The sequence below is a fragment of the Oryctolagus cuniculus genome, chromosome 5 (assembly GCF_051225735.1).
Source record: "Oryctolagus cuniculus isolate XC-2025 breed Fujian yellow rabbit chromosome 5, ASM5122573v1, whole genome shotgun sequence".
Lineage (NCBI taxonomy): Eukaryota > Metazoa > Chordata > Mammalia > Lagomorpha > Leporidae > Oryctolagus > Oryctolagus cuniculus.
This window is the reverse complement of record NC_142871.1, coordinates 24,125,814-24,149,193: the sequence shown is the minus strand read 5'-3', so window position 1 is coordinate 24,149,193 and position 23,380 is coordinate 24,125,814. Positions and strand designations below refer to the sequence as shown.

Sequence of the window (23,380 nt, the reverse complement as noted above, 5' to 3'; positions counted from 1 at the left end):
TCAACCAATGGTATTAAGTAGAAAAAGAAAATACTAAAAAGAATAAAATAGTAAGCTGTTCCTCGACAATCAGGACAAGGGCTGATCAAGTCATTGTTCTCATGGTGTCAGTTTCACTTCTACAGATTTCCTTTTAGGTGGTCAGTTAGTTGTCACAAATCAGGGAGAACATATGATATTTGTCCCTTTGGGACTGGCTTATTTCACTCAGCATGATGTTTTCCAGATTCCTCCATTTTGTTGCAAATAACTGAATTTAATTATTTTTTTACTGCTGTGTAGTATTCTATAGAGTACATATCCCACAATTTCTTTATCCAATCTTTTGTTGATGGGCATTTTGGTTGGTTCCATGTCTTAGCTAATGTGAATTGAGCTGCAATAAACATTGAGGTGCAGATAGCTCTTTTATTTGTCAATTTAATTTCCCTTGGGTAACTTCTGAGGAATGGGATGGCTGGGTCATATGGTAGGGTTATATTCAGGTTTCTGAGCAATCTCCAAACTGTCTTCCATAGTGGCTTTACCAGTTTGTATTACCACCAACAGTGGATTATGTAACTCTGCCTTTTAAATAATAAATCTTAAAAATAAGATGTAAGCATGATTCCCCTGCTACCCACTTACTGTCTTGTTCCTAAGGTCTGCATCCAACAGCTGCCTTTGTGTGGTTGGGGTAATTTCTAGGCTCTTCAGTGGTGGGGACTTGGATTTGACTTTCTCTAACATAATTTCGTTGGCGATAATGTCATTTAGTTCCATTAGTATACTAATATGGAAACAAAGGCATGATTTCAGATTTTATTTATATCTCTGTGCTTTGGAAAAATAATCTCATGAGAAATCACTCAGCCTATTAAATACCATCCTTGACATTACTTTTTTGGGTTTGCTTGTTTTTAAAAAGATTTTCCTGGCTTGTGCTTTTTGTAATTGTTTTTTTTACCATACCAACAGTAACATAATGAGTATTTTTAGACACGTGTTGTTACAATCATGTGAAAAATTTTTTATGTTAACATTTGGGTTTTTATTAATAATCTGAGGTAGAGTTTCCTAGCTGTACAAGAGTTAGTTAGGGGCCAGTGTTCTGACGTAATGGACTAGTCTGCCTCCTGCAATGTCAGCATCCCATTTGGCAGCTGGTTCAAGTCCTGGCTGCTCCACTTCCAGTCCAGCTCCCCGCTACTGTGCCTGTGAAAGCAGCAGAAGATGGCCCAAGTGCTTGATTCCCTGTACCCATGTGGGAGTCCTGGAAGCTCCGTTGCAGCCATTTGGGGAGTGAACCAGTGGAAGGAACACCTCTGTCTTTCCCTCTCTTTCTCTCTCTCTCTAACTCTGCCTTACAAGTAAATAAAAAACAAATCTTTAAAAAAAAATCCATTTAGTTCAGCTATGCCATTGTTCTTGTTCTTCAGTTCTTCAATGGCTTCTCCTGGTCAACAGATAATACTGAAATTTCTTAACATGGTGTAGGAGATCTTTATAAAAAAAGAATCCCAGTTTGTTCTCGATGAAGCTGAAGAGTTGGCCCTCTGTATCCATGGGTTGCACATCTGTAATTCAGTCAAGCAAGGATCAAAAATATTTGGGAAGGCACCGGCACTTGATGCACTGGTTAAGACTTGAGAAGCTGGGTCCCATATGGGTGGCCTTGGGTTTGAGTCCCTGCTCGGCTCCTCTTTCCTGCTGATTTGCACTCTGGGAAGCAATATGTGATGGTTCAAATAGTTGGATCCCTGCCACCCATATGGGAGGCCTGGGTTGTGTTCCTAGCTCCTGGCCTTGATGTGGTCCAGCTCTGGCCTTTATGGGCATTTGTGGAGTGAACCAGTTGATGGGAGATCTCAGGTGCTCTGATATGGAATGTGGGCATTTTAACAGCTGAGCTAATGCCCAGTCCATGGGGCAGCTGTTTTCTTAACAACATTATCCTGAGGAAAACATTGAATGGAGCCAATTAGATTGTAGAAATCTTGGGGGCAGACTAGACTTTTTCATTTTTGTTTTCTTCTTGTGTGTAATGCTGTGTGCTGGTCAGTGCAGCACAGATCCCACATGAATCTCACGAAGGGGGTTAGACTCTACTCTCACGTGGAAAACCTTTAAGGATGTGGAAGTGTGGAAGCTGCAGGTAATTTAGAAAGATGACTCTGTGGGCTCTGCAGGAGGATGAATTTAAGTGAAGAGATGTGGCAGAGGGGACTTCGCAGCTGGCTTTGTCGGCTGAAAGGAGATGTGGGGAGGGTGAGAGGGAGACAGATGGAGTCATGGATTCAAGATCCTTCTTCTGCAGTTAGAAGATCCAAAAAGAGCTCTGAAAACCAGAAAGTGTTTTCCCTGCAATTTGTTTGACAGTAAATCCTGAGCTTGACTTCAGCTTCTCTGGTGGCGAAGCCTGCCCTGAACCGCTAGGATTCTCTTAATGTTGCTGCGTTGTTTGCTGCACATGAGCTGTGCACATGTCTGATTAGGGGAAATTGCCCTAGCTTTTGCTGTATTTTTCTTTTTAATGGGATATAGAACTCAGGTTTGGAAACACATTTGGCACTAGATGTTTGGTCAAGGGGTTGTGGAACTCAATTTGTCTTGTGTTTAGAGAGTAAGGGTGATGAGAATGTTAGATAAGGCATGGGGGGGCAGAACTATGGAGGAAAAGCAAATTTCAAGTGTGGAACACTCCAAGGTTAAGGATGTCACTGCCTCATTGACACAAAGGGAAGCAAGACTTTTGTGGGATGGACCAGAAACATTCCTTAGAGAGGGCATGGTTTATTGGGAATGAGGCATTTTGGATTTGGAGCCATTGCTTGTATGTGGGCCCAAAATAATGGACATTTGGGGAACTTTGACTAAGATCTATATTGCATCCCTGTGAACTCTCTGGATTTGATAATTGTATTCTTGTCCCATAAGATGATAACATTTGTGAAAGCTGAATGTGTCTGATTATTTCAAGATAGAAAGTGTGAAGAAATGAGAAAAAAAGTTGTTTATCATGTCAGGGAATGTCATTAATCATACTTTTTAAGTAAAGAACTGGAGTAGTTGTTGATCAGAAGACTTTTTGTTTTTAGTATTTGCAGTCAAAAAATGCAAGTCAATAACTATGGTCTTTTTACTTTTTACTTGTTGAACTCTATTACTGGAGCATTAAGCCTTTGACTATTTTGTAAATTAAAAATCTTATCTTAAAAGTTAAAGAAAGAAAGAGGAAGGGAAAAATGAAAGCACCCTTGTATTCTTAGATTTATGTCTATGAAGTACATGAATTCTGTTCACTTTGTTTTAATATCACATTAACATGAGAATTGAGGAGGATTGTGCTGAATTATCATGCATTTGCTTTGACCCTGAGAATATTATGCGTAAATAATACATTAATAAAAATAATAAATATGTACATAAATAATACACTAAAAATGCTTTAAAAGTATAAAAAAGCAATAAAAAGATGAATCTTCACCCTCTTCCCAACTTTTTTTTTTTTTAAAACTGACCCAGCTTCTGTAATAAGATTGCTCTACCATTCTGTGACCTGAGAAAAAGATTTGACTACACGAAAATAAGAGTGTTAATTGTTAAATCAACAACAGGAGTAACTGTGCACTTATTCCCCATGTAGGACCTCTGTCCTTAATGAGTTGTACTATGAGAAATAACTGTAAAACTTGCTCTCAATCTGTTCTTTATACCTGGTGTGTGTGTGTGGGCGCAAACTGTTGAAATCTTTACTCAGTATAGGGTTGGTCTTCTGTATATAAAGTTAATTAAAAATGAACCTTAATGAAGAATGGGATGAGAGAGGGAGTAGGAGGTGGGATGGGAGTGGGAGTGGGAGGGTGGGAATAGGGGGAAGAACCTCTATATTCCTAAAAGCTATAAATATGGAATTTGTATTCATTAAATAAAAGCCTACTTAAAAAAAAAAAAGATTTGACTGTAAATGAATGAAGAAGAGTCACAACAGGAAGTCTGCTGTGTCTTCCAAGCTCATGGGAATGACTCCTCCTTTGCCTTTGGCCTCCCTGGAATGGGGGGGGTGTGGTTTGGCTGTAGCTCTTCTCTGCTGCTCTGGAGGGTCAGGTTGCAGGTTCATTAGTTAGGACTGACAGTCAAAACACATGGGGGTTTGCAGATAATAGGAAGAATGAAGAAAATGTGTGTCTTTAATGGCTAAGGTCGGCCTGCCTGGGCTCGGTGGTGCTTGCTGCTGGGGGCGTGTTTTCCTGTGGCGAGAGGATCAGCCCTGCAGATGCCTTTGCTTCACTCTTGCACTTCTCCGCCACCACCTCCTGTAGTTCCAGCCGGTTTGTTCTGTAACTCTCTCTTCACTGCAATCCTTTCTTTCCTTTTTGATGAGAGCAGCCCTCGGCTGGCAGCCAGTTGCAGTTGAGCTATAATAGAGCTAGTGGTATGTACAAAATTTGATTACTGCTGTCAACACTAGATTGAATAAGAGAGTGCATCCCCTAGACAGATCCTTGCGACATAAATGGTCTATTGAATTTCACAAGAACCAGATAGGAGGCCACCGGGTAATCTTGCAGAAGGACAGCTCTGCGAATGCTGTGGATTCTGACAGTACAGAACAGTTTGAAAAAGTGCCTCCTGGTAGAGGTTTTCAGAAGATCCTTCAGATAACTTTTGGTAAACTGATTATGCCTCCTGATTTTCTGTTAAGTATTTAGAGAAACTCCAATGAAGCCCAGCACTTTTGTTTGTTCAGGGGTTGGCTTTTCCTGTGTAGAATCTAATTTCACCATTCCATTGGTCGATACAGGCTTTCTCTACTCCTCAGCTATGGGGACATTTCCACTTAGCTCATTGTGAGTATCTTAGAAATTTCCCACAATGGAAAGTTTTATTTGACATATGAAAGTTCAACGGTCAGTTTCAGAGTCAGCTGTATGCCAAGAAGTAAGTAAAACAATGGATTACATAGTGCAGGCTTGGGATGTGGAAAATTTTTTAGAAGATGGATGAATCATGTCATTAATACATGTTGCAAGGCCTGAGGCTTACATGGGAAAATAAAGACAAAAAAGTTTTTATTTTAAAAAATGAGTAGCTTTTTGGTATTTTCTTATTATTCTTTATATAGGTTTTGTTTGCATTAGTTTTGTCGGGATTATAAATCCTAAATTAGGCTGTTTTAGGAAGGAGATGTAATTCATATCATTGTACATGAATTTGTTAAAAAATGGTAAGGTCTAAAAAAAAAATGATAAGCCCTTAGAGTTAGGTTTTTGAACAATTGTCATCCTTTTCCCGAGATCACACACTGAGGAAGGGGAAATTATCTCTAGTGTCTATATCCTGACTTGTCAGCCCCTTGTCTACCTTCAGCATTTGTGAGAGTCTCAATTGTAAATCACAGCTGGCCTGCGATTCTTCCTATAAGTATAGGTATTTACTTATGAAAGACTGCCTCAACTGAGCCTGTTTCTAATTAAGAAGAAGACGCAAACAGAAAGACAGGTGGAAAGAACTTACCTGTAGGTGACTGAGATGTCCTATTTACATTTACAATTTTATCTTCCTTCAAGTTTTCAGCAGAACCCTTTGGTAGGAAGAAGAAAGGCTAACTGCTTTTGCTGGCTCTTTCTGGGTATAAAACCTGGAAGCAGCAGTATGTACCTGGCATAATGTTGAGTTTGTAACATTTTGGTAGAAACCCCTACAGCTAGTCTGGTAAAAATGTTGATACCTGTTGGAAAATAGCCATTGTTACAGATGGACACCCTCAGGGTCATGCTTCAGCATTGTAACCAGTGTCCGTTATGATTGGTTCTTATCTAGGCTCAGTGGTTGTTCTGTAGTTTGAGTATTTAGTCCTGCCTATAGAAATGGAGGCAATTTTGGGCTTCTGATAAAAATTGGCTTTGAGGGTTAACAAGGAAATGGAATTAAACCATTATGAGATGTCACCTCATACCCACTGGGATGGCTATAAAAAGTGACAGATAAAAACAAGTGTTGGTGAGGATGTAGAAAAATTGGAATCCTCAAACAGTGCTGTTGGGGGTGTCAAATGGCACAGCTACTTTGGAATGCTGTTGCAGTGCTTCAAAGGGTTAAGCACAGGGGTGGGTGCAGCAGTTGAGATGCCACCTGGGACACCTGCATCCCATTTCCCTGTGTCTGGATTGGAGTCCTGGCTCTGCCTCCTACTCTAGCTCCTTGCCAGTGTGCACTCTGGGAGGCAGAAGGTGGTTACTCAAGTACTTGGGTCCTTGCTGCCTACATGGGAGTCCTGGATTGAACTGTGGGCTACTGGCTTCAGTCTGTGCTAGTCTCAGCTGTGGTAGGTATTTAGGGATGAACCAGCAGATGGATGCTCTCCTCTCTGTTTGTCTTTCTCTGTGCCTTTCAAATAAGATGAAAATAAAAGCAATCAACAACAACAAACCAAAATGGTAAGCATAGAGTTACCATATGACCCAGAAATTTTACTACTGTATATGTGTATATGTCCAAAATAAATGCAAATGTACATCTTCATACATATTCATAGGTATCTTGTACACAGATGCTGCAAACAAGGTATTCATAATAGATAACAGGTGGAAACAACAAAAACGTCCATGACCTGATGAAAAAAACAAATAAAATGTGTTTATCTGCACAATGCACAATTATTCAGTCTTTGAAAGAAATTCAATACTGATACATTATACAACATGGAATCTTAAAAGCATGTTAAGTAAAGAAAACCAGTCAGGATCCAGCACTGTGGTGTAGTAGGCTAAGCCTCTGCCAGTGGTGCTGTCGTCCCATATGGGCACTGGTTCATGTCCTGGCTGTTCTTCCCATCCAGCTCTCTGCTATAGCCTGGGAAAACTATAGAACATGGCCCAAGTGCTTGGGCCCATGAACCCAAGTGGGAGACTCTGAAGAAACTCCAGGCTCCTGGCTTTGGATTGGCTCAGCTCTGGCCGTTGCGGCCATTTGGAGAGTGAACTAGTGGACGGAAGACCTTTTCTTTCTGTCTCTCCCTATGTCTGTAACTCTACTTCTCAAATAAATAAATAAAATCTTAAAAAAAGAGAAAAAAAAGTCAAAAATAACACATATTGTAGGATTTCATTTATATGAAATGTCCAAGATAGACAAATCTATAGAGACTATGAATAGATTTTAGTGGTTACCTTGGGCTGCAGGGTGGGGACAAGAAATGGAGAATGACTGCTTTTTGGGTGATGAATTGGTATAAAATTAGTTGTGGTGGTGGTTGCACAACTCTGAACATACTAATAATCATTGAGTTATACACTGTAGGTAGGTTAATTGTATACTCTATGAAATTTTTATCAATAAAACTGTTACAAAAAAATACTTGGGGTCGTGGTGTAGCAGATGAAAGTGCCACCTGCGATGTCTTGTCCCTGTTGCTCTACTTCCAATCCAGTTTCCTGCCAATGGCCTGGGAAAAGCAGTGAAGATGGCCCAAGTACTTGTGCCCCTCCTCCTCACTGGATGAAGTGCCTGGCTCCTGGCTTTAGCTTGGCCCAGCCCTGGCCATTGTGGCCATCTGGGAAGTGAATTAGAGGATGGATAATCTCTCTCTCTCTGTAACTCTTTCAAACAAATAAATACATATAAAAACAGAATTGGAGTTTGTGTGTGATATAATCTATGTCACTGTGCTTTTCAGCGTCTCTCTTCTCATAGCAAGACTGGAAGACTGGTGAGGTCACCACTCCCATTTTAAAGATATGGAGGTTGAGGCTTAGCTTGACTATTTTGCCAGAGCCAAACAGCTTCTAGTGTAGGGGAAGCACAAAGCTGAGTAGGAGGGAGGAGGGCAGGTAGTGACTATTTCTCTTTCATATACCTCAGCTAGTAGCAGGAAGAGAGGTGTCTTAATTCAAACTTGTGTGTGTCCTGGGAAGGATACATAGTCTGTGAAAATCTTTGCTAATATAAAGTAGAAAGTTCTTATTTCAAAGCATGCAAGAAAAAGAATTACAAAAAGAAAGAGGATTAGGAGAGCAGATGAGAAAATGCATCATGATTTTCCTATTTTGTGTATGTGTGTGGATAACGTGTATAAATGACAACAAAAGAGAGCAATTCAAATGCCAAAATAGAAGAGGCTGGGAAATCTGAGTTGAAATTGTTACCTCTTCTCTTATAATTCTGTGTGATTAATTTTTCCCCATAATAGCAATTTCTAAGAAATTAAAAGGAAATCCTATTGAATTTGTTTCCCGAAGGTGTGTGTGTGTGTATATATATATTTATATTAAAGTGAAGTAGTAAGTCCAATTTGTTCTTTGAAGTACAGTTAATGTGTAATCAAAGGGTTCAGCCCATTTGTATACCCAGGACAGGCACCTTCATTTATACACAATGTGAGTCAGGAGGTGGGTGGAGCGCCCCTTACCATCTGACACTGCCAAAACAGGAAGAAATGTTATAATCTCTCTGCAGTAGATCAGAAACAGTCAAAGGCGCTTAGTTGATAGGATTAAAAAAAAAAAAAAAAAAAAGAAAGAAACGCACACACACACACACACACACACAGACAACCTAAAGAGTTTTCACTGACTGCACAGTGTAACTTCCTGTCTGGTATTTAGAGGAGGTTGGGTTAGGTTTTGTCAGATCCTCTCATGGGAAAAATAAAACCCACCGAAAAAAAAAAAAAAAAAAAAAACCCAACAGGACATCCCAGTGTGCAGTTCGCAGGCTGCTTTTGTTGTCAGCTTCCTCTGCATCGTTTTCCTCCTCATCTTAGCAAATGTAGGTGATGAGCCGCCCAGCAGCCACCACGTTTCGTTGGAAAAAGTGCAGATTTGATTTGAAAAGAGACATAGCTCTCCAAGCTTGCAAGCCATCCCCAGGTAAGTTTGTCTACAGCCGCATCCCAGCCAGTCTCTTTCTCTCAGCTTACTTTGTTAAAGGCAGGCCTGGCTGGTGAGGGCAAAGCCAGCTTGTTCTTCCTGACCCCATGTCTGCTGTGGACTCTGGATAGTGGAGACCAATACTGTCGGCTTCATAGTTCTCATGCAAGGTGATCATTTGCCAGGGCTGTTGGCTTTGGAAAAAGAATTCAAGAAACCCCAAGTTTGTTGTGGCAAATGTGCTTTGCTTTGCTTTGCTTCCCTGTGTTTTCCAAAACAACTTGTGCTTTGTTGACTGTTGTCTGTCCTGTAGAAAAAAAGTCTCCTCCATGGTGTTGAGTATGGATAGATCGTATCTCATACTGTAGCTTATTTACTCTGTTGGCTAAAAACAGCATTCTGCTTTTTCGAACAGTTGAGAGGTGAGAAAGGGAGAATTGGAGAGCTGGACTTGTGGGGGCAATATAAATGAAGGGGTATTTAATGCTGCCTTGTCCAGGGGAGATACAAATTCAGAACATCATAAAGGGATGTAACCATGTGCTTTAGTCTCATTGGCGTTAATGTCCAGGGCAGCTGTCTTTCTGATCAGCTCGCATATCTGTATCACACTTAACATTTATCTGTAGATATGCATGTATTTGCTGTCTGAGCTTTCAAAGAAAACTCCCCGAGTGATGTATTCGCATGCACGTTGTCACTAGGGAGCAACTTTGGGGCTGATTAGAGTTTTTAAAGCATGTTCTCTCTGTTGGCATCACCCTTTTTCAGTATTTTCCTTTGTTGCTGCAGATGCATAAGGTGGTAAGTGCTTGTCAGCACTGACTGTTGGAGCACATTTAAACCGAAACGGCTAGAGCAGCCCATATTTTCTTAGTAAACCGCTTGGTTTCTTGGCCAAGTGGAATCATTGAGTGTGCCACAGCTGTCTTCGTCAGTTACTGCTTTTCTCTCCTACTTAACTGTGTGGTCTCAACACAAAATCAAAACCCTTTTCAGGGACCTCAGTGAAAGCCTTATGCATGTGTAGGAGCAGCAGCGGCAGCATTGTGGCCTTTCAAAGATTTCCCTGGATTCCCACTTCATCTGCTTTCTTCCCCTGGCTTACTAGTCTCTGTAGCCTGCTGGTCTTTGACTGTCTTGAGTCAAAGGGCCTGGGGCAGCTGTAGTAGTTGAAATCACGAGACAATTTAAAAGAAAAATACAGACAAATATTAAAATAGGAAGCAGTCTTTTAAATGAGTAGACTACGGCTTTAAATATATTTAAATGCTTGTTGGTTGAGTTCAAGTCTATTTAGATGCATTCTTTTCCGCCCTCTGACCAGTCAAAAGGCTTTCAGAAAATAGAAGGCATTTTTTTTAAACTAAAAAAATATTTCCAGGCATGTTATTTTAATGAAAATGGAAAATCCACTGTGCACATTATCAAAGTCTGGGAGCACCCAGACTCTTCTCATTGGTTGCTATTCAACAGCATTTTTTTTTTTTCTTGTGTCTGTCGTCTAGGCTTCTTTAGTGATCTTGTGAGAAGATGCTAAAACTCATGTTGAACATAATATTTTCAACAAATATTAATAATATTCCATCTGAAGGATGCGCAAGTTAAAAAAAAAACAGCAAATCCTTGAAAATGTGAAATGAAAAAGTAGTTAGAGGCATTCTGTGATATCTATTAATGCCTAAACGTTTGATGTCTGGAAGTTTCTGCAGCTCAGGAAACCACTTCTGGGAGGCACTGCTTGTCTTGCCACCCTTCCTGCATTGTGTTGGCTGGCGGGACTCTAGGTCAGCCGTTTCCTTTCTCGATGGTTGAAAGATTCACAAGCTTGGCCTCCATTAGCGTCATGGAAGTGCTGGAATCCACACCCCACATTCAGATATCTTGATGTAATCAGACTGAGGCTTTGACTTTGTAGCTTGAGCCCAAGTGGAAAGGCCCAGCAGAATGTCCCTTTCCCAGGTCCCTTTCTGGGCTGACAGCTCCTTGAGAAAGAGACGAGAAGGAAGCTTTGTCACTGCTGTGCCCCACACACTGCCTGTGTGTCTGGCAGGCAGGACAGTTCCATATCTGCTGTGGAATGAATGACTGTTTCTCTGAGCATCAGGAGGCCTGGGGAAGGGCTGGACGGAGGCAGAGTTTCCATTTGTGCTGATATGGGGGGTGAGACTGGCTGTCATCTGGGAGGAAGCCCTAGGACTGGGCCATGAGGGAACAAGCGGCTCATCTGGGTGAACTTTCAGCAGATCCTCCAGAAGAGACAAACGTCCTAGTTCTCCAGGCTGGGTAGGCTGTCAACTTTAGGAATAAGAATGTCATCAGATGTTGAGTGTCTTTGTGAACGTGGTGGGGAGACAGGCCTGGTTGGGAATACTACCTTTTTTTTTTTTTTTTTTTTTTGTTAAAAAGGTTTATTTATTTATTTGAAAGTAAGAGTTACACAGAGAGAGGAGAGGCAGAGAGAGAGAGAGAGAGAGAGAGAGAGAGATCTTCCATCTGCTTTCCCAGGCCATAGCAGAGAGCTGGATCAGAAGTGGAGCAGCCAGGTCTTGAACTGACGCCTATATGGGATGCTGGTGCTTCAGGCCAGGGCCTTAACCCGCTGTGCCACAGTGCCAGCCCCAAGATGTTCCTTTTTAAAAAAAATTTTTTAATCCTTTTTCTCCCCACACTTAAAATTATTTGTTTATTTAAGAGGCAGGAAGAGAGAGCAAGAGTGTGGGCAAGCGAGGGAGAGATGAGCGAGAGCCTAAAAGGGACAGTGTGTGAAGGTGAATGCAAGGTAAGGACTGGTGGTGGCTGAATGGAGGGAGTTTGGTCTTTGCCACGTAACAGGTGCCACCTGCTCCACCAGGGGAGTGTGGCTGAATGGAGGAGCTCAGAATTCAGGGTGATCAAAGAATCGTGAGTTTGTTGGGGAAAATCTCAGGATTTGTGGTGTTTTCTTTCTTTCTTTTTTTTTTTTTTATTGTTGAAGTTGTTGTTTTATTTGCACTGCAACTATGTATCTAACAACTTACAAACATTTTCAAAGATAAAACACACAATTGAGGTATTTTACAAACTAATTACAAATGTTAGGATAAAAAAGGATTTAGTAATTGATATAGAGCTGACATCAAGTGAAAGGCAACTTGGCACAGAATAGCATGAGCTTATGAATAAGGCAGACCTGGGTTTGTTTCATTCCTAAGTCCATGATGGAGTTGTTAGGATATCATGAAACTTATTTTTCCCCTATTCTCACTTTCCTCATTGATTAAAATTAAATACTAAAGATTCCTTCCTCCTAGTATTGATCTGAATTCCAAAGATGCATGTTGAGACACTGGCATATGATAAAATCTCAATAAATGACAGTGGCCATCCTTTTCTCATTTCCTTTTCAGTTGTATTAAATGCCTCTGATAGTGTGTCTCCGAAATAGCCAGTTCAATACTTAATGTTTATAGAGAAAAGGAGTTGATAGTTAGGAAGACCAGGTAGAATATGTTTTGCAAAGGTTGTTGAATAACAATTGTTGAACTGGGAGAAGAAGGGTAGAGAGAGTGACTTATTTGATACAAAAGAATTTTAAGGAGATAACGAGAAATGAACAATGTTAATGTTCAAGGATGCAAGACCCACGTCCCAGCCACCCCTGCCATCGACTGTGTAACCACTGAACCCCTGAAATTGCATCACCCCACCAGTAGAATTCCCAGGGGGTTGTGGTCAGGATTCACAGTTTAGCACATTTTAAAACACTTTGCAGGCTGCATAATTGCTCCAGGTAAATAAAAGGAATAATAACTTCTGTAAACATTATAAAAATGTAGTCAGTTAAAAATGGGCTCCATTTGCTAGTTAGAGTCTGGGAATAGGAAATCAGACATTATGTTCATTATAGTACTTAATATACTTAAGCTGAAGCTGTGTACCCCACCATCTTTTTGGTGTATCTTTCCTTGGCATTACTTGAAAGCCATGCTCATGAAACTGGTTCTGAATCTGTTTCATGTTTTCACGGGGATCCTCTGACCTCTACTTGCAGGGCACCGGGTGCTTCCTATGCTAACCTTTAGCAAATTCAGCATTGGGTTGGAGGACCACTGAAGGGACTTGTGCGAGAATTAGGTATGGTTTAGGCAGAGTGACTCCTCACTCCTGCCCTGATACTGTGACCTTGATTCGAACAGGTCAGTGAACCGGCAGCTCAAGTAGTTTTTTCCCACTGCACTAGAACTTTCATTGTTTTGCAGAGGAAGATGAGTCATAGTCCAGCTTTGCCATTGTACGAAGTGAAATTTCAGTGTAGGAGAGGATAAGATCACAGATCAGACTCTGTCTGAAGCTGGCTATTGAAACTTGGCCTATGAGCTGGGCTGGAGTGATTCCTCCACCCCATGCAACTGCTCTCACATGAAAGGAACATTTTACTGTAAACAAATCTGGACCCAAATCTAAATTTTAGTAAAATATTTTAAGTAGCTTTAAAAATATTAATATCTTCTTTAAAAAGTTCAATGCCAAATGAAAATTGTATGAAGTAGAAAATTGTCATTCCCTCTCGTATTCAGAATCATTGTTAGTTTTGCTTGTCTTGCTACCTTTTTTCCGTGACTATGAAATGTAAAGCTTATATCTAAGTTCCCACAAGCATAATTTTCCTTTCTGAGCTGCAATTAAAGCCAGCCTGTATTAGTGGGATATCATTTTATAAAATTATTTGAAATAACTACCTGTGTTCACATATGTAAGCTCATTTGGGTAACTGCTGGGGAAGATAAGTTTTCGCTGCTAAGTTGCTGTCCACAAAGGGTAGAGAGATGAAAATACTCGCAGTAGATCATTGTTTGGACTTGGGTTTCTTTTTTGTAGAAGTGGATCTCTCTGCATGTGGTTTATGGCTTTTTGGATGAATTCTGCCATTTTATACATTGCCCACTTTCTTTTGTTATTCAGATCTCTGACTTGAAGACAAAGATTCCCAACAAAATTCCCACAAAATGACAGCCTTTGAGTGACTTCTTTGAATTTCTTTTGAGTATTAATATGGTTAACTTCTAGCTGACAGACGTGATTTCCAGATCTCTGGAACAGGGAGCTGAACTGTGGACTTGGATTCTATATTCTGTCTGTCTCTTTTGGTGAATGTGGAAGTCATCATCCTTCCAAACTGTGCTGAGACTAGTAATTATTTAGGTGCCCTCACTCTTTTATTACATCTTTCATATACTGATAAATTACTTTCATATGGATGTTAAACCCACAATTATTTATAGGAAGATCCATTCCCCATATATTTTATGGAATATGTTAGACTTAGCAGAAATAGGCTGTGGAGTTAGACATAAAATTAAATCCCAGCTGCGATGCAAATCCTGAACCTCCGTTTCCTCACATGCAAACTGGAAATGAAAAAGGGTTGTTGTCAGCCTTTAAAGGTGTATGTATGTAAAATTATTTGCATATAACTCGTTCAGATTGTGGGAAGAATTATAGTAGATGGTGACTGTTTATGATAGTGGAGTCTTTCAAGTTAATACAGAAATAAATATATTGAAGATAGGAGAGTAGTTACTGAAAATTGACCAATTTGTCCTCACTCTTCCGTCTGGATCTGTTAGTGATTTTTTGCATCAAAGCGTGGAGGCTATGATTCTAGGTGGGGCGCATTTAATCATAGCTCCTGTACACGGCAGGCAATGGAGAGCTCCATGGGATAGCAAGTGGCCTGCCATGCTTGGAGGATATCTCTGTGGCAGAGTGCCCGGCATGTTTTGCTGGTTTCAAAGGTCACTTTCATTTGTTCAGAAAGGTTTTTATTGTTTGCAAGCAAGCAAGGCAGCTGAAGGGGAAGGGGACAGCGCCTGCCCTGTGATTCTGTGCTGTGCGCCACGTGTGCCTCTGGGTGCCGTATGTAAAAAGCTTTAGTTTGTCTGCAGAGACAGTGATTTCTCCCAGTGGGTGGAATTGTCAGAGCAGTGATAGATTTCTGTTGAGTGCTGTGGATTCAGATGCTCAGGGAGGCGGGGCTGCACAGTACTTTTGAGATCAGCACCTCACACCAAGTGTTCCAGGACCCTTGCGGGTTGTCTGTGGAGACACCTTGTGCACCAGCCTGCTCGCCCCTCGAAGAGGCAGCTATTCCCATCACAGCAGCACTCACTCCTTTCTCCTGGCCCAGCCAGCCCCTTGCTGTCAGGGTTAGTCTCCTGGCTTTGGCCTGGCCTGTCTTCTTGTTACTTTGTGGGTTGTATGCCTTTGGCTTCTCTTGGATTCCATGGCAATCCCTCTGTTCTGGTGTTTACTCCTAGACTGTGTTTGGCAGGAGTTTCTTCCCTCAAAGATTTCACTTGCTCTGTTTCTGACTCCAGCCCACCCATGAAATCTGGCATCTGCCAGTTCTCCGAGGACTGTTTAGTTAGTAGTTAATTAATATAAACATGTATTATCTAACTCTGAGTAATCAGAGTTACAGTAGGGAAAGTATAGCCTTACTCCCCCCTCCCTTTTTTTTTTCATAAAGATTTATTTATTCATTTGAATGGTGGAGATACAGAGGCAGAGAGAGAGAGAGAGAGAGGTCTTCCATCTGCTGGCTCACTCCCCAAATGGCCCCAATGGCTGGAGCTGGGCCAATCTGAAGCCAGGAGCCAGGAGCTTCTTCTAGGTCTCCTACATGGTATAGGGGCCCAAGGACTTGGGCCATCTTCTACTGCTATCCTAGGCCATGGCAGAGAGCTGGATTGGAAATGGAGTAGACGGGACTCGAACTGGCGCCTGTATGGGATGCTGGCATCGCAGGTGGTGGCTTTACCTGCTATGCCACAGTGCTGGCCCCTCCAGCCCCCTTTTTTGTTGTGACAATGTTTTAAAGGAAATTTAGGAATAGAGAAGAAAAATAGTCTTGAAATGAAAATAATTATTTTACTTAATTGCTGTTCATATGAATTCTTTAATTATCACTTTTTATCTTTGCTCATGTGCATGAAAAATATTAGTATATTTCATAGTGATAGATCTTGCACTGGAAAGGTGTAGATATTTTGTGAGTTGAAGAAATAGTTATAATTTCCCCTTTCATGTGCCGTTGGACTGCTCTTATCTATCTACCTCTTGATTATTAATTTCTTCCTGCTGTTATAAGGAGAATATTTTATTTTATTTTTTAAAAAGATTTATTTATTTGAAAGTCAGAGTTACATAGAGAGAGAAGAGGCAGAGAGAGAGAGAGAGAGAGAGAGAGAGAGAGAGAGAGAGGTCTTCCATCTGATGGTTCACTCCCCAGTTGGCTGCAATGGCCGGAGCTGTGCCTATCTGAAGCCAGGAGCCAGGAGCTTCTTTTGGGTCTCCCACACAGGTGCAGGGGACCAGGACTTGGGCCATCTTCTACTGCTTTCCCAGGCCACAGCAGAGAGCTGGATTGGAAGTGGAGCAGTCTGGTCTCAAACTGGTGCCCATATGGGATGCCGGCGCTTCAGGCTGGGGTGTTAATCTGCTGTGCCACAGTGCCAGCCCCAAGGAGAGTATTTTAAAAAGTTATTTTATTTATTTGAAAGGCAGAGAGGCATTGGGGGTACATAGAGGGGAGAGATCCACCAACTGCTGGTTCACAATCCCTAAATGGTAGGTAGCATCAGCCAGGGCTGGGTCAGGTTGAAGCTGTGAGCCTAGAACTCAGTCCGGGTCTCCCACAGTGGTGGCAGGAACCTAAGTACTGGAGCCTTCTTCTGCTGTCTTCCCAGGCACATTAGTAGGGAGCTGGATTAGAAGTGGAGCAGCCAGGACTTTAACCGGTGCTCATCTGGGATACCAGTGTCGAAGATGGGGCCTTAACCCACTGTACCACAATTCTGGACCCTTAAATCTGGTTTTAAATGTAGTGATTCTGTTCACTGGCAGCCCTTGCCCACTGGCTTATTTTGCATACTGTACACAAGCTTAGGGTGAACATTTGCTGCCTGAGTGTACTGTGCAAACCCATCAGTGAAGCACCTTAGATCCTCCTTTTGTGTCAGTCTGCTTATTTCACACTTGGTTATCAGTTTCTAGTTATATCCAGGAAATCAGAAAATAGTGGGTGTGGGTGTGCGTGTTTTTAAAATGTGATACTTAGACAATAATGAGATGTGCCTGTTGAAAGGATGATTGTGGAAGAAATGAAAAAAATGAAGAGCAATACGAAAAAAAGTCTTGAAGCCAAGCAGCCTGGGTCTGTGGGGAACCGTTTTTTGGTACTCAATAGGCAAAAACTGGAAAAGTAATCAGCATATGAGAAAGCTCCTCCAGTGAGATGACCATGCTAGTTAAAGCAGGCAGCGCAGTTTTCTGGTCTGCAGCATCCAGTCAGACTCCAGAATCCTGTTTTTGCAATTTGTCGGACCCGTGTGGATTAAAACAAAGCCCTGCTCTCTGGCCCTGGGGTGGCCTGAGTTGGGCTCATCTGCGCTGCTGGTTTCCAGCTGGTTGGTCCTTTGGAGTCAGTGTTCAGTGACTGTAGGAAGCGCCCTGGGAGTGCTTGCGGCTGAGGCTGAGCAGTTCTCCGCGGGAAGCAGTTTGTCCTCTTGGTTCATTCTGTTAGATCTATTTACTGTGCCTATGGTGGGTCAAGGATACCTCGCCCAGGAATTCTTGCCTGACCTTCAAGATGAGTTGGATGCCCTTGTTGTCTACTCTCACAGCTTCTCTTCCAAGATCAAGTTCAATTCCTAGATGCATTCTTCTGGCACAGCATTTCTGGCAGATGTTACTGATGTGTGCTTCTGCGAGCAGGGTCTAGCTCTGTAGGCTCTTCATGTGGTGTCTCTTCATGTGGTCATCATGCATGGCTCACAACCTCAGCAGCTTGAAGACAGGGCCTGTTCTTACTGTCTTTGAACAGCTCCAAGCCATCCCAGCTCCTGGCACATTTTAGTTGCCCCAGATCTTTGTTGCTGGTCAGTGAATGAGATTGAATTCCAGTCAGAAATGTGTGCAGTGCAGGTGAGCCTTTGGAATCCAGCAGCACGATTAAAAGCCACATGACACATTTCTTTATTTTATTTTATTGTACATTTAATGTGGCTATACCTGAATTAGCTCTTTTTTCCTTGCCCCCCCCCCCCCCAATTTACTGTAACTCTATCATTGGATGTTTTTACCTTTATTGAAACAAACTTTTGCTTTAGGATGACTTCAAATTTATAGGAAAGTTACAAGGAGGATAACAGAGTTCCTATATACCCTGTACCAGTTCTGCTGTTAACATTTCCCATTATTAGATTTGTCATAATTATTATTTGTTTTTATTAATAACACTAATCAAGAGCCTTAGAGTTATTATTATTATTATAAATGAAACAATATTTATAACATATACCAAGTTCTTTTTATTTACTTTTTTATTTTTAAGATTGATTTATTTATTTGAAAGTTTGAGTTACAGAGAGGCAGAAGCAGAGAAAGAGAGAGAAGTCTTCCATCTGCTAGTTCACACCCCAAATACCTGTTACAGGTGGAACTGGGCCAAGATTGGGAACTCAATTCAGGTCCCCTGTGTGTGGCAGGAGCCAAATTACTTGAGCCATCATTGCTACTTCCAGTGTCTGCATTAGCAGGAAGCTGGAGTCAGGAGCCAAAGGCAGATTTTGAACTCAGGCACTCTGCTATAGGATGCAGGTGTCTTTTAACTGCTAGAAAGATATTTTCAGGAGCCAACATTTGGCTGATATACCTAAAATGCTCCATTTAATGGAAATAATTGCTTATTGACATCTCAAGTTTTGTAAGACACAATATTTGTCTGACTTGCTGTACTATAGTCAGGCAGAGGTATTGTTTGAAATCTTTTCCAAGTGATAAGGCATGGGCCACAACCAATCAGACCAAAGTCCAGATACCCAGAGGAAATGCCAGTTGGTAAGTGTGTCAGTCCTATTCCTATCTGGAACACCCTAAAAATGTCTCCAGACAGTGCCAGTGTCTCCCAAGGAGCAAAATTCCTCCTGGTTGAGAATCCCTGATGTAAAGTAGGTAGAACAGCTGTCACTTCCCTAGTAAGTGATACACAAATAACTTCTATTATTTTTGTCGCTGGTATCTTCTTTCATATCAGTTATTTATTTGTGATAAGTTTAAAAACATACAGCTTAGCCACTCTAGGATTTCCTTATATGGTTAAACTACCCCACTAAAAGGAAGCCTGTACTTTTGACGATAGGACTTCTGCCCCGAGGTAGGAAGAAAAGCAAGTTCTATCCAGGAGAGAGCTTCTAGCTTTCTTCACTTTCCCTCACCTGCCGGCTTCCTTTGTGATATTCCATCTCTTCCATTGCCTATGGCCAGCTCACAACGGCTCAGGCTCAGTGAGAGTAGGAGCCTGCACTTTGGTTCTTGCCAAATTCCCCTCATTTCCTCCTGATGATATGTTATTAGTTTTCTGATCCCTGTTATTTGTTAAGTTAATCTGTGCTTCAGGGATCTTGGAAGATCACAGTGACTTCATTTCATAATGTATGCTCTGGGCAGGTGAGGCTAGACCAGAGACATTGAAGCCTAACAATTTAATATCTACAAACAGTGTTTTATGCTTAGCCTTCCTATCCTCTTCAGTGTCTTAGAAACAGATGCCTAAATTATTGAAACAATCCTTCTGTTAGTCGTTCACAGGTATCCATTTTCTTATCAACAGGATGGTTTTTTTTTTCTTTAAATCCTCAACTCCATGAGAACAGAATAGTTTATGAGTTTTGAAGATTAGATGAAAATCCCATCGTGTTAGAATACTTGATCTTAGAACTTCCTTAAGAAACTCTGACAATCCTGGTTTTTAATCTTTTCAATCCATTTAGATGTTTCTGGCAATTATTTATTTGCTGATACTAGTTGATTATGAAAAATGATTATTTGAAAATAATCATTTGAAAAATGATTATTTGAAATAAGATCCTGTTGGTTAAATGGATGTTAAATAAACTCAGCAAGTTAGTAAGCATATATCAAAGGCCAGGTTTTATATTTCGACAGCAGATGTATCAGTTCTTTGCTGTAGGATTAGTGGGAAGGGTGAGAGTCTGCTGTTTCCTTACCTGCTTCTTGGTCCCAGGGATGCCCATAGTGTGTTGATTCAAGCCTCTGGGCTTTGGCATCAGCTGCCTATATTTTAATTCAGGAACTTCTAGTTACAAGCTCTGTAACACCTGATCAATTTGCTTAATTTTAGTATCTGTGACCTCTGTTCAACAATGGGGACAGCAAAAGCATTGACTTCCTTGTGGGGATTAGATTAACTAATAATTCCTGTGGGAAGCATTCAATAAATGCTGCTCATAATAGTAACAACCATGTTGTAACCACTAATGTTACTGTTATTATTAATAACTTTACAAGAATTTAATTCCTTTTCCCCATTCTCTATAGGTGATAGTGAACTGTGAGGTAACTAAAAGATAGAAAGAAACAGAGTTAATATAAAATGTGAGTGCTAGTTTACTCTGAACAGTGTTATGATCTCAGAATTTAAAGCAATAACATTGATGCTGTCCCTTTGAAACTTATTCCTAACTTCTTTATGTCAACTATCTTCTTACTCTATTAATTCTTGTGTTATTAAATGGAGATATTCTTTATTTAAGCATTTATTTACTTATTTGAAAGGCAGAGTTATACAGGGAAAGAGAGAGAAAGAGATCTTCTATCTGCTGGTTCACTCCCCAGATGGCCACAATGCAGGGGCTGGGCCAGGCCGAAGCCAGGAGCTCAGAGCGTCTTCCACGTTTCCCATGTGGGTGCAGGGGACCAAGCACCTTCCTCCACTGCTTTCTCATGTTCATTAGCAGGGAGCTGGATTGGAAGCAGAGCAGCAGGGCCTTGAACCCATGCCCATATGAGATGCTCGTGTTGGAGAAAGTGGCTTTATTCTCTGTGCCACAATGCTGCCCCTCTAGAGATATTCTTTATTTCATAAAATTTGCAGTCTTGTGGAAAAATTCCAGTATTCTTTCCTCTATTGTTCAGTATTTTAAAAAGTCACAATAAAAAAATAAAAAGTCACAATAGTATAATTGGAAAAGAAAAATATTCTTTCCTATTTCTTCCCTCCTAACATAACACAAACATAATTTTCATGTGTTATTTTTCCATTTAGCCTTAACTCATACTTAAAATAATTGTAATTATATAATATTTCTAATTTTTTTCTGGTGCTTCATATTTTCTCATTTTTGTATTATGCTAAAATTTATTTCACTATTTGTTTTGGTATTTCTAGTTTGCAACATTATGGATAATATTGAAATTATCTTTATTGAAGTATTTATAAGATGGATATAATACAGATACCACAGAATTGGAAGGATTACAGAAGTGTGTAGAATGAAGCAGAGTCTTTAAACTGTAATGCTATTGCCACAGAATTCTTTGTTGTGGGGGTATCTCTTTTTTTTATTTTTTTCACAGTTTTGAGATTCTAGTAATGCTGTTTGTCCACACATCTTTTTAGTTTTATTTATTGAGCTGCTCTGCCATCCAAAATTTGAAGTTGAGAAGTCATACTCAGGAAACAAGTCTGTATCACATTTCTTTTCTTGGGTTTTTATTTATTTATTTGAGAGGTACAGATAAATAGACAGAGTGACAAAGTTCTTATTTGCTGGTTTACTCCCCTGATGTCCAAATAGCTGGGCCTGGGCCAGGCCAATGTTGAGAGCCAAGAACTCCATTCAGGTTTCCTGTGAACCTGTTGTCTCTCAGGGTGCACGTAGAAGCTGGAATCTGGAGCAGAGCCAGGAATCGAGCCCAGGCACTCTGATATGGGACGCAAGTGTCTGCACTGACATCTTAATCACTATGCCAAAGGCCCACCTCTGCTTGACCTTTTAAGAACATCCAAGCAGAACATCAATTGAGGTCCTTACAGATTATTTTGTCTTTCCCAAACAGTACTTTACTGTTTCAAATTAAGGCACAGTAATTGTCAGTGCTTCATAATATGAGACCTTTCAGAATTTAAATACAAGGTCATATCCTTTAGTGGAAGAAGACTGCTTTGAATTCTGTGATATGTATCATTGAACAAACATGGTGCCTCTGGTTTGAGTTCCTTCTGGAATCATCCCAGTCCTAGCCATAGCAGGGGCTGTGAGTGCCCCAGCCAGACTCCCAGCCTTCAGCACTGCCCAGCTGGGACTTCCAACTGCAGGAACCCAAATACCCTCACCTGGAGCTATTCTGTGGCAGGGAAAGCTCAGGCTGACAGGAAGCACCAAACCCCAGCTGACCACAACCAGGGACCGCTGTGGTTAAACCCTCCAGCCATCTCACCTCTGTGCTGATCCACTTTGAAATGAGCAATTGGCCGGCGCCGCGGCTCACTAGGCTAATCCTCTGCCTTGCGGCACCAGCACACAGGGTTCTAGTCCCGGTCGGGGCGCCGGATTCTGTCCCGGTTGCCCCTCTTCCAGGCCAGCTCTCTGCTGTGGCCCGGGAGTGCAGTGGAGGATGGCCCAAGTCCTTGGGCCCTGCACCCCATGGGAGACCAGGAGAAGTACCTGGCTCCTGCCATCGGATCAGCGCGGTGCGCCAGCCGCAGTGCGCTGGCCGCAGTGGCCATTGGAGGGTGAACCAGCGACAAAGGAAGACCTTTCTCTCTCTCTCTCTCTCTGTCTACTCTGCCTGTAAAAAAAAAGGCAATTTACCCTGGGCTTCCCAGCTGGTTTCTGATTCAACAGTAACTGGTGTGCTAATCACCCTTCAACTGGCCAACTTTCCACCCTCAATTCCTTTCTTTCTTCTTTTTTTCAAGTAATTTATATTGTTTACTGTTAGTAGGCCTGAGGTCATGGGTGAGAGCAGTAGTGGAGTAAAAGCAGCTGAGAGGAATGAGGCGAAGAACACAGTGACAGCTAAGGAACACTCAAAGGGCAGGTATTGGCTAGTGTGCTCTCGACCCACATTGAGAACCTGAGTTGCAGTCTTGACTCTGGCTCTTGCGTCCAGTCTGCTGATGCAGACTCTGAGAGACAGTGACAATGGTTAAAGTAGATGGCTTCTCACTGCCCCTGTGTGGGAGACCAGGATTGAAATCCCAGTGCAGTTCAAGCCTGTGCAAATGAATCAACTCTTAAAACCAAGCAATTTTTTTTTCAGTATCTTCTTTTCCCTCATAATGACTTTTCCTTAAAAGCAATTCTACCAGATAGCTTTCTTTGTTGTAATGTGTAATAACATCCAGCAAAGCAAAATTTTTTCCAACTCAAATTTTAAAAATCAGTGATTTGTGACTGGCAATAAAACAATTCAATGGTAATGGGTTGGGGCCGGTGCCATGGCACAGTAGGTTAGTCCTCTGTGTGTGGCACCAGCATCCCATATGGGGGCTGGTTTTAGTCCTAGCTGCTCCTCTTCCAATCTAGCTCTCTGCTGTGGCCTGGGAAAGCAGTAGAGGATGGCCCAAGTGTTTGGGCCCCTGCACTTGTGTAGGAGACCAGGAAGAAGCACCTGGCTCCTGGCTTCTGATCAGCACAGCTCTGGCCATTGCGGCCATTTGGGGAGTGAACCAACGGAGGGGA

At 41.5% G+C, this 23,380-nt stretch overlaps 1 protein-coding gene across 16 annotated transcripts in view; it reads left to right on the top strand.

Moving 5' to 3' along the window:
* UTRN (utrophin) overlaps positions 1 to 23,380 on the top strand; it is a 580,255-nt gene that overhangs the window by 57,803 nt on the left and 499,072 nt on the right. For 9 of the 16 annotated variants that reach the window (XM_089333652.1, XM_089333651.1, XM_089333660.1 and 6 more), the window contains exon 1: positions 7,813 to 8,849. The exons of the other annotated variants lie outside the window; for them this stretch is intronic. In XM_089333652.1, coding sequence (XP_089189778.1) covers positions 8,756 to 8,849 — 94 coding nt within the window. In that variant the 5' untranslated portion in view covers positions 7,813 to 8,755. Of the gene's footprint in view, positions 1 to 7,812; positions 8,850 to 23,380 lie in introns of those variants that run through there. 16 annotated transcript variants of the gene reach the window in all.